The 11,810-nt window shown below is 36.7% G+C and overlaps 2 protein-coding genes across 2 annotated transcripts; both read right to left on the bottom strand.

Moving 5' to 3' along the window:
• Window positions 1–2,760: 2,760 nt before the first annotated feature.
• On the bottom strand, window positions 2,761–3,903 carry LOC108379477 (uncharacterized). Its single transcript, XM_017635831.1, has 2 exons — window positions 3,347–3,903; window positions 2,761–3,220 (listed from the first exon to the last, which is right to left on the bottom strand). The coding sequence occupies exons 1-2, from the start codon at window positions 3,901–3,903 to the stop codon at window positions 2,761–2,763; spliced, it is 1,017 nt and encodes a 338-aa protein (XP_017491320.1).
• Window positions 3,904–9,928: 6,025 nt separating this feature from the next.
• LOC108379478 (uncharacterized) lies at window positions 9,929–10,833 on the bottom strand. Its single transcript, XM_017635832.1, has 3 exons — window positions 10,728–10,833; window positions 10,161–10,294; window positions 9,929–10,078 (listed from the first exon to the last, which is right to left on the bottom strand). Exons 1-3 carry the CDS (start codon window positions 10,831–10,833, stop codon window positions 9,929–9,931), a joined length of 390 nt encoding a protein of 129 aa, XP_017491321.1.
• Window positions 10,834–11,810: the final 977 nt, after the last annotated feature.

The following is an 11,810-nucleotide window of genomic DNA, read 5'->3' as shown; positions in this document are numbered from 1 at the left end:
CTTATCCCCTGAACTCAATTTGAGATTTTAAACAGATGGAAACCTGTTACCTCTAGTTTTAAAAAGAAGCCCATTAAAAATCATTTCGATTGATACCTATATTGTATTAATTCATTTAAATTATTGAATAGTTTGAATTTAACCTTTTAAACAGTTGGAAACCTTTTTAAACCTCTTTCGTCTGACACTCATATTCAAAATCATAACAATATAATCTATAATCTATAATCTATAATAATATATATTTTAAAATGCGTTTTTTATGTCTTCGCAAAGCTCGAGAAGCCGAACCGATTATTTTGAAATTTTGGACACCTGCTTCAGACGTCCCAAGGATGGTTATAGGCTAAAAAAATTTCGATATATAAAGGGAGCGTGGCTACTCCTATACAAACCGATTTTTTCTTACTGTATATCTCTGGAAGTGTTCATGGTAGAATACCGGAACTTGGTACGGCAATATATGAAATCAATCTTTTAGTCATGGAGAAAAATGGTGAGGGAAATCCTCCTAAATGCCCGGACCGATTTTAACGAAGTTTTTTGTGTACTTTTGAGTGTAGTTTCACAAGTTCACCCGCAAGTTGGCGCTGGAGTTAAGTTATTACTAAAAATCTTATTTATGATCCACTTTGACTAATATTCAAAATATGTATTGGCAATACTATTACCACAAAAGTCTGGCAAGTGGCGCTGGAGTCATTACGAATAATCGCCATGTTAGAAAACGTGCCGTGGATGTCAAATTAAATCGACCTGTTGCACCAATGAGTATATCGAATGCTTGTGTGTTCCAATTGGCCCAATGGATGTGGTTTGCCAGTATTATTATGGTTTAAAGCTTCCGATACACCAAGGCTGAGTTGTGCAGGGGTAAATCTCAAATCACCACCGATAAATCAACCGCCAGAACCATTGCGCGACTTTTACTGTAATATTTAATTTGGAATAATTGAATTTAATTTTTAAAAAGGTGGCAACCCTTGCGAAAGACTTAAATATTATTCAAAACTTTTAAGCTAAAGGTTTCTTAACAATATTATATTTCGTTAGACAACCATGTTTTAATTCTTGAGATAGCTGGCGTAAAATTAATTTAAATTTGACTTTTCAGACAGGTGGCAACCCTTTTCAAATATATTCGAACTACAGCTTTTTTAAGCCTCTTGGCATCCATTTTTTCATATAAATTTCAAATAAATAACTCCCTAATTACAGTTGAATTTGATTTTTTAAAAGGTGGCAGCTCTCATCCATGAGTAGATAATGATTTTATATATCTCCATACCAAGTTCCAGAAATCTATCAAAAATATTTCCTGAGAAATGCAGTATGAAATATTCCGTTTGTATGGGAGGTGTCCCGCCCCCTTGTCTAATCGAGATTAAACTTATCATATATTTTAAGTTGGGCTAAATGACAGCAGTGTAAAAAATTTCATCATGATCGGTTGAGTAGTTAAAGCGTGTTCGAGTGGAAGAGTGACTGGATGAATGTTCAGTACAGACGTACCAACGCGATGTTAAGCTCACTGGGTAACTCTACGGGTGTGACGCGTGTTAGCATGTGAAGGGTCTGAGCAAAATGCAAGGAAATACATACACAGAAAATAAATACTAGCGAAAACTACAAAAGGTAGTGGGAGTATAGCTCTGTTATCAAAGGAATATAATCAAAGGAGAAAAAGAGTAGGGTACGAAAAGTTGATAAAAAAAAAATTTTTTTGGAAAAAACTAAAATATTCCAGAAAATTTAAACGCCATCTTCGCATTTAATCTGGAGAAAAGTAAATGCCATATCGAAAAGTTTTCCAGTTCGTGGTATCTAGACACTAGGAATACTTTAATTTTTTAAATGCTTTTAAGAATTTCTTTTAGTAAAATTTCATCCGTATCATTTTGTTTCTCTACTCAATTCAATTGTATGTAAAATTCTACCGGGTGAAGTAATAAAGATACATTTTTACAACTATCGTATTTAAATCTTTGGCTCATAATTTTTAAAAGCCTCTAATCTTCGGAGGTACAACAAAAGCAGACTTTTTCTCATAAATATCTCATGATTAATTTTTTTTCTTAGACAAGATTAACCTTCTTGAAATTTTTTCCAATGGATTGGCTGTGTCAAATATCATTCATCATTAAACATATAGTTTGGAGTGTAGAATTCCCAGATAATGGTTAACTTATGACATAAAATAAAAATATTGACCTTCCTAGCCAAAAGCATCGCTATGAATAGGTAACGATACTTTAGATCCGATATTTTTCAGGTATCGATACTTTGTTCGATACTACTTCCAGGTAAAAGTATCGATACCTGCATGGTATCGCTTCATCCCTAGTAGAGAAATAATCGGTAGAGAAGGGTTACAGAAACGAGCCTCATAAATCAGAAAACAAAAAGGATTTTATAAGATTAATTAAAATCACTAAGTATTTCATTGCCAAAACAAGAAAAAATTGGTTGGTTAACCTAATGGGGAAACCCAAATATGTTCGTATATAACTTTGTAAATAGCCTAGCTGGCGAGATGGGGATGGCGTATACACATGGAGTAGTAGTTGCAAAATACAATAGCTTATATAACTCTATTCGTTCTTAAGTCGATTTAGGCGGTTATTGCTTACGATCACAGATATTTAATTGCTCCAAAAGAAAGATCAACATCACATATTTTTTATTGGATATTTTCAACATTTTATCAAACTTTATTTGCTTTTATAGAACAACCTAGAAAATCAAATATTGTATCAATCGCTAAAAGTATCCCTGTGGCGGATAACTGATGTGCTGTTCCTCCTGCGCATTCGCGTGTGTTCGTGCCGCATAGATAAGTGCTGCGATGAAGGCGCTATTGTTCAGCATCATTGTCATAATAGTTGCCATTTTCAGCATGGGCAAGAGGAATGGAAGCACAGTGCCCATTAGAATAGCTGGCATAACCATTACCGGCACAGCCATTTGCAGAATAGTGTTTTTGTATGAGGAGTACGAGCCCTTTTTGTTCTTGCGGCGTATACCGCCAGCACCGCCACCGCCACCAGCGCCATGACCACCACCCACTCCACCAGCCACGCCACCAACGGCATTTCCAGCGCCGCCCAATCCTCCTAGTTCGCTTTGCTTCATGTGCGCAAATTCATCAGCTTGGGTTTCGGTCACATCCGCAGACGCCAGAGTTTCATCGATTTCCTCAACAAGTTTCGAAGCGCGTCCACTAGCCGCACTCACGCTTTGCATCTTTGATTCTGTTTTGATTTTAGAGAGAGGAGAGACAAGAGAAAAAAGAGAAAGTAGGATATCGTATGTTGAATATCTATCATGATTTTCTTGTTCTATGAACCACCACTCACTTTTACTCTTCTTCAATGTGAAGCTCAGCTTATTGTCACGGCTTGGCACAATTTTTACCATTATGCCCGGCAGGAAGTGCAGTTTGATGTCGCGATGCTTAAAGAATCGTTGAAATTTCAAAACCAAACACTGATTAAGCTTCTCATCCGACATACTGGCGTATTTGTTGTTTATCAAACTGCCCAGCCTGTCGTCCGAGTCGAAGAATTGATCGAGGAAATCGCGCGTCAAGTTGCCAGTGTGTCTCATATGCTTGCGTTCTTCCAATTTCTGCAGCACAAACAATTTTGTGCAACGCAAAATGCTGAAGCCGCGCAAGCACTCATAGACGCGCATTGGCAGTGACGCCTGAAAGTATGGCACACTTTTTACTACCTTTTCAGTGTGGCGTGCGAACGAAGTGGAGTCTCCTCCGTCGGCAGCATTGTAGCTGCTGCTACTACGCATATCACTACGTTCGTCATCTGCTTGCGTAGGCGCGCTGTCAAACAAACGCTCTTGATTGGTGGGCGGTATCAGCCCAAAAACAACAATAACAAAAGCCATGATTGGAAAAAAGCACGTGCACTGAGACATTTTGAGCGCCATTGTTTTATTAACAATTAAGTTGCGACTATTTTTATGAATTTTTTTTTTGGAATATTGTCTATAATTATTATATTTTCAGCTATAAATGACGATATTTTACCGCTTCGCACTTCGATTGCACTTCTGTGCAGTTTCACGCACCAACAGCGACTGATGCGCTCGATTTTGTAGCGCGCCAGCAAATCCCAAATGCTGCAATTCTTGGCAGTTATTGTTCGAGATTTCTAGCTGGAAATTCTAGACTTTCTTGTTGGCGGCGAAATTAATATCAACTCCAACTATTTCTTTGCCAAGTGGCTAGAAGAATCACTACCATGCAATACCGTTTTAATGGGGTTCTTGGAAAGAATCTAGTACAACTTAGTATTTAGTCTGCCAATAACATTGCCATTCTTCTGTCGCATTTTAACACAGCTTGTTTAACCACTCAACTTTCAGTTCATCGATTTGCTTCGCAATATTGCTGCTTTCACTTAATTGTTGATACTTAAGCTTACGAACGCAAAAAAAAACTGCATATTGTCTAGCAGATGGTAAACATATCAGGAGCAATTGGAAAAAACGACCTGATTATTATTTTGCGTAAAAGTAGTCTTAAGTGGCACATACTTATTAGCGAGTAAATGTAAACATTCGTACAAGTGCATGAAAATTACTGTTATCCTCCGCAAAGCTGTGGCGGACAATGCACGTTCGATCACTGAATGGAAATTAGATTGGTGCATTGGCATGAAAGCTTTCGAGTAAATGTAAATATATATTCATTCTATACCAGAATGATTTGATGAGAGTATAGATTTTAGCAATCAACGCTATGCAGAATGGTGCGAATATTTTCAGGGTGATAAAGACGTATGCCTTAATTACCAAATCGATTTACTCTGTTAACAAAAATTTCACAGATGCGATCAAATAGTATAATCTATAGGTATACATATATAGTGCGCGAAGGGATTTTTCATCCAGGCCATCTGGGGCCTATTTCATGAAGCGAGAGTGATGATTAACGACTGATATTTTTTTTGAAAAGTAATGAAATGCACGCTATTACCATATAAATAAATTTACAAAACTCTCCTGTGAAAGTTTTCCGACGGAGCTTTTTGGTTTTATCGCTGTCGGTTTCCAAAAATTTGCACAGTTGCCTACAAGCGTATATGAAACAGAAGATATTCAAAAACAGTACCAGAAAATGCTTGCTCGATAATTTCGACCCCCCCTAACTTTCAAGTTTTTTCCTATATACAGTGACGAGCAAAACTGTAACATGATGTAACACTTTTTATTTCAGCCACCGCTATCTTTCATAGTTCTAAGGACTTTCATAGTTTTGTTGTATATTCTTATTGGTACACCCCTACTCCCGCTCTCATAACGATTTGAGGTCAATCCAACAACAATAAAAAAACCTGGAGACAAAAATGTAAGTTAAGGCAAATGTTACAGTTTTGCACTCACTCTCAGTTTTGCATTTTACAGTTATCTTTTGCTTAGTTGGAAGTCAGATGACTTTTTTCTGTATTGTAATTTATTCAAGAAGTGATCACCAATAAATAATATGGTTAATCAGGAAGCATAAATGTAAATAATAGGTTTACTGCGGAAAGGCGGGACCGCAGGGAAAGTGGCAAAAAATTGTGGAGTTTGCCACATGAAAATGTTAAGACTGAGAAAAAATATAGCCTAAAGTGTTACTAAGGACAAAGGAAGTCTGTCAAAATATATTTCAGTCCGATATCTTGTGAACTTAGTAGCAAGTAGCGCTGCAGGCACTACTACAGAAGCGCTTAAGGTATTAAAATTGAATGCAAATCAGTAGATAGTGAGGCGAAAAATTGCCAAATTGAGCAAAATGTATCATAAACGAAGAAAAAAGCAAATTTGATCAAAATACATGTGCGAGTGTGGCAGCGTTTTGCTGCATCGCACAAAAACCGGACCGTTGCCTATTGGGATATGTTAGGCCTTACAGAATGCAATAAAAAACACATTTTTAAGATTTAATTGAGGGTTATTTGGTCTGACAAGACTAAATTAATCGCTTTCAATCAAATGGCCGGGCATGGTATTGGATCAAAGGCCCAAATTAAGCCTAAGCGCATCATGTAAGGCAAACTGTGAATCACGGTGGTCGGTCAATATTAGTTTGGGGTTGTATTTCAAAAATGTTGTTGATCCGTTTGTACGCATTATGCCTAAGGAACAGTATCTGTTCAAATTTCAACAAAATTTGCAAGATGTAGTCGAAAAAATTAGAGTTTCTGCTGAAAAAGCAACCAAAACACACTGCACATGTTCGCAAAGACTGGAACAAAAGCATAAATTTGCTAATTTGAAATGACCTCCACAATCCGAGGACCTGAATCTCATCGAGAATTTGCGAAATCAACTAAAAGCGCATCTTACTAAGTATCCAAGTCCGTCCAATGGAGTACATGAGCTGTGAAAGCACACCAAGGATATATGGGAGGCTATACCTCCAGAATTTTTACAGACATACACATTAGGTATGCCAAATTGCAACCAGGAACTAAATAAAGCAAAAGCATACTGAACATTCTGTTAATAATTCTTTTTTTTTGTGAAAATTGTCAAAATGTTATTAAAAATATGTGAGTGCAAAACTGTAACATTTGCCTTAATTTACATTTTTGTCTGCTGGTTTTGTTAATGTTGTTAAATTGACTTCAAATCGTTATGACAGAGGAAGCAAAGATGTACCAATAAAAATATACAACAACAGTATGAATGTCGTTAGAACTTGGAAAGATAGCGACAGCTGAAATAAAAAGTGTTACTCCATGTTACAGTTTTGCTCGTCACTGTATATACTATATAATCAATTATACACTCAATGCTAACAAAATAATAAGTAAATTGATTTGAAAAGTTGATATGTGGGTCATCCGGTTCTGTATCAAGTTATTCTCTCGAACTTCCAAGCACATCCATTTAAAAAGGGTAAAAACTTGGATGCAGGCGACAATGAGCGCAAATGGATTGAACGGTAAACTAAAAATAAATTTCAATTGTTTAGTACTTTGTCTTTAGGTTTGTGTCTTTTAAGCGTAAGTTTTGTATCACATAAACAATCTGAGATTATTGATAAAACTATAGGCCGGTCGTGGTGTAGTGGTAAGCAGTGCGCGCTTCCACTCCGCAGCACCTGGGTTCAAACCCTGGTCAAAGCAACATCGCAAAAAAATATAGAAAAAAGGTTTTTTCTTAACAGCGGTCGTCCCTCGGCAGGCAATGGCAAACCTCCGAATGTTTTTCTGCCATGAAAAAGAGCTTTTCATTAAAATAAAATCGCCGTTCGCAGTCGGCATAAAACTGTAGGTCCATCCGCTTTGTGTGACAACATCAAGGCGCACTCCACAAATAGGAGGAGAAGCTCGGCCAAACACTAACATATGTGCAAGCGCCAATCTATTATTATCTATATATTAATACGCTAACGAAATCCCATACAAATCTATTCATCCTTAGTGCTGCTTTAAATTTCAAAATTATTTAACATAATGTATATTACTCCACCAAAAAATATAAGGGACCTAGACGATCAACAGGTGATGATGGACATAAAAACTTCCCAAGCAAAATGAAAAATTGTGTAAAAAAAGTGAGCTGGTCGAATTTCGACAAAGGAGCGATACTAGTTATTATTATAGGCCGGTTTGGTGAACAGCCAAGACGTCTACTTCTTAAGTAATTACAGCATATGGCAGAAAACACATAGCGCACATAAATTTCCATTATAAAATTAGCATATTAGAGGCTGCTAAAATATCTATTTTAAATTGTAGTTAAATCATTAGTAAAACTTTACTACAGAAAAACTACATAGAATTTTCTGTAGCTAAGTTCAACTAATGATTTAACTATACTTAAAAAAATAGATAAGTTAACGGCCCTTAATTAATTTTTTATTTATTACATGGTGTGACAAAACAAAATTAATTAATATATTTAGCCTAAATGTATATACCGGCATAAAAAATCTGCATACTCAAAATGTTCAATACGTCTTCATATTTATAGATACATATGTATATAATTTAAGAGAAGATATTTCGCCGCAAAGCAACGATTATAAATTGTTAGTTTACCTTACAAAATTGCGGATGAATACTGCAAAGCCATTCACCTGGGTGTGGCCAAAAGTGATTCGTGCGCTTACGGTTCAAATCGCAGTTCACTACGTCCGAATATTTATTTCGATGAATCCTCTGGGTAGCGACCGACCACTAGTTTGGGAGCGAGCTAAAGTGGGAAGGCGTAACACCCCGCGTGCGCTGGGTTTGGGTCCCGCCACGTTAAAATCTTTGGGATCTTTGGCGCTAGTGTCTGAAAATTCAACCTCCACATAGAAACGGCGGGCTGAGGCTGATCGACTTCACCGCGGCCCGAAACTTGGCGGTATGTAGTATTGGGTTCCAGCATAAAAAGATCCATCGGGCTACATGGGTGTCTCCAGATGGAAAAACGGGCAAACAAATCGAGCATATTGCGATGCTTCCAGTGTTTTAGATGTAAGTACATACGTACACTCCGAGGGCCAAACATCGACTTAGACCACTATATTGATGCAGCCAATACACGACACTACTTCGGTGCAGCAAAAAAAGGGCCCCCAACAATGCAAGGAAAGTTGAACGTCGAAAAGCTGCTATCAAAACAGACGGCCAATGGATTCGCGGAACCACTCTCATACCTGCTGTGAGAGAGATCTCTTTGGACTGAGTAGGCAATTCAGGAGTGAAGTCCTTTCTCGTCGTACGAAAATCACACTCTATAAGTCACTAATCATGCCCGTGCTGGTATATGGCGCAGAACAATGGGCAATGATAAAATGCGATGAGGTAGCTCTTGGAGTATTTGAGAGAAAGATTTTGCGGAAGATTTACGGGCCTTTACGCGTTGGCGACGGCGAGTACCGCAGACGATGGAACGATGACGGTAGGGAGTTTAGTTTGCTTTAAAGTCTCACACTGACGGGGTTAGGCTTTCGATGCTTCCTCCACGTAAAATAAACATGTGCAGTAAAAAGTTAACTACATATTTTAATCGACGAATAGTTTTATTTAACTCTATTGTTATAGTTATTGGTTTTGATTTTTTTTTTTAAAGGTCAGATAAATATTAAAACCTACTTGAGAAATCGGCCCTTAGCCTTCTAAGATTTATTTTCTTCTACCTTTATCATTTCCTTTAAAAATTTTCTGGCAAAAGAAACAAATCTGCCATGTGCGAATATTCTACAATTTCGCCTAATTTATTTACACCATAAAACTGCAAAATTAGTTACAACATTTCTCACCAAGAATTAAGCAAAATGTTTAGTCAATTAAATTTTCACTCCAATGTGGTTAGTCTAATCCATGCAAATCAAAGTAATTTCAAGCGGACATACTCCCACATTTTATCGAAATCGAGAAATCCGTTTCCCAAACACAGTATTCGACCTCATTTCCCAAATGTTATCGACTCAATTCAAATCATTTTAAACACTTTCTTCTTTCTACATGGTGAGCCATCGATCAAAACGTGCAAACTTGAATGGTCACGTTTAGGGGTTGCCCATGTTTGAAGTGTACTAAAAAAAAAAAAAGCGAGGAAGTGCTTACAGCAGTTCTGAATACTAAACAGGCACACGAGCAATTGAAATCATTTCACTTTTCAATGAGCGCATTTTTTACATTTCTTTTATTTTTCGTATCTCTGCTTTTGTTTGTTTTACAAATTCATTTTGCAAGTATGCAAATTTGATATATTATAAAATCTTTATGATTAAATAAATAATTAAATAAATACTTAAACTAACTAAATTAATTAAAATGCTAATAATTAAAAGTTAATGGTATTTTTGGTCTCTTTTCAGCGTTCGTTTTTAGGACTCTTCATTGAGGTAAGCAACGTCCTTCATCCACGTTTCTCCATTCCAGCGCGTCCATTCAGTGCGCTGCCTGTTTTTTGGCGCATTCTACCATTCCTTCTCAAGCCACACGGGTTGTTGGGTGTGTGAGTGTGAATATACTACCGGCACGGGTGCTGGTGCGGTATAGGTGGCCGCATGTACTTGCGGAACGGCGCGTGAAAGCATCTGACCGATGGCTAAAATCAACAGTATCACCTGAAAGGTGGCGATCGTATAGAGAAGTGGAGTATGTAATTGTAAATATGTGGTTGATAGGTAATTTTAGATTAATACTCACGCCGACACCCAGACCCTTCATGGAAACAACGGTGAGCGCAGCCAACAGTGTGGTGATCACACCCACAACAAAGGCGCCGGGAATGACAGCAAAACTCAAACGCTTCAGGAAGTGATGACTGAATGTGCGACCTTCTGTGAATTAGAATTGAAATAAAGTCGGTGGCATAAAATGGCAGTTGTATTGTATTCTTAAATTTTATTATGCCGGATTTCCACTTGGCATTAAAATCTTAAAGAAATTGTGTGATTACAAAAATACATTTTTTAAACGCACTTAAGACAAATTTTATAAAATTAGTCAATAAAACTTTTATCATTTAATAGGTAGTGGAAATCCGGCATTAGTATTTTTTTTTGTTTATGGTTAATATTGTGAAATTTGTGAATTTTTTTTTTGTTTTTAACGAACAAATATATCTTTTGGCATATTTTTATTTTTCGTATCAATAATTTGCGCATCACATTGAGATGTTCAAAATATCATGCAGAATAATTCGTTCTTTTTCATACTTTCACTTATAATTTAATTTTTTTTAGATCCACCAACAACACTATGCAAACTAACCAGCAACATCGGAAGCATTATCCTCAACAGCTTGCTGGCACAAAACATCGCCCAACACAGCAACGAACAGCAGAATGGCGAATACAATTTTTTTGCTAGCGGCCATTTTTTTATTATTCCTTGTAGTTATTTATTATTTATCCTCGGTATTATGCACAGATGGAAGTATTGACAGGATATATATAAACCGTACATACACACACACACACACTAGCAATGCAACGACGGCAGCGTTGGTTGAGTTATTGTACTGTTGAAAGTTCGTAAAATATTGAATGCGGTTTAGACCTTGACAAGCGCTTTAATAGTTACAGCGGTAGGGCGCTCATCGCTAGGTAAGTAGAATTTTGACAGACAATGAAAAAAATTAAAAAAAAAAATTGAAAAAAAGAAAACCAAAATAGCACAGAAGGCAGAATAAAAAAATAAAAGTAACGAAATTGTCACGACTAACCATTTACATGCGACTATAGAGCGCTGTACATGCACACACACATACATAGTCGTTTCCACCAACTCAGGTAACCATGTATGTATGCATGCATTCCTGCAGTCAAATATTCGTGTAAAGTGTAAATGGCATTGCGCATTTCGCTTAGCAGCACCTTTTACCGATTTTTGGTCGAGCAGACAAAAAATTGGTGTGTGTCACACTTTAGCGGCAAAAAAGAAACTTTCATTCGCATTGCCATGGCCAAAGTCACCAATGGCTGGTGTCTAAATTTCTGACTGAAAGTTTGAGTACAAGGTGCACACACGCGTACATATGCATGTACAGTGGCGGTCAAAAATTGATGAATAATGTTTCGTTTTTAATATTTACATTGTTTGTGAAGCTGAAATTTTTTTGATATTTTTTTATAAAAATATGGTCCATGCTTTAATAAAAACTATATGCAAAACTTCCACAATTGTTTATTTAAATTTCAAGCTTTTTAACCAGGATTTTTAGAAATTTTTTAAAAACATTGTAAATATTAAAAACGAAACACTAGTCATCCATTTTTGACCGCCACATACATACAAATATGCATGCCTAATGCTTGAAATACAATACCGGCGAACGGCAAACTTCGCCGAATT

The sequence above is a fragment of the Rhagoletis zephyria genome, unplaced genomic scaffold, assembly GCF_001687245.7.
Source record: "Rhagoletis zephyria isolate East Lansing unplaced genomic scaffold, Rhagoletis_zephyria_1.1 Rzeph_scaffold_16482, whole genome shotgun sequence".
Taxonomy (NCBI): Eukaryota; Metazoa; Arthropoda; class Insecta; order Diptera; family Tephritidae; genus Rhagoletis; species Rhagoletis zephyria.
The sequence above is the reverse complement of the archived record's forward strand: the minus strand, read 5'-3'. Positions and strand labels throughout refer to the sequence as shown.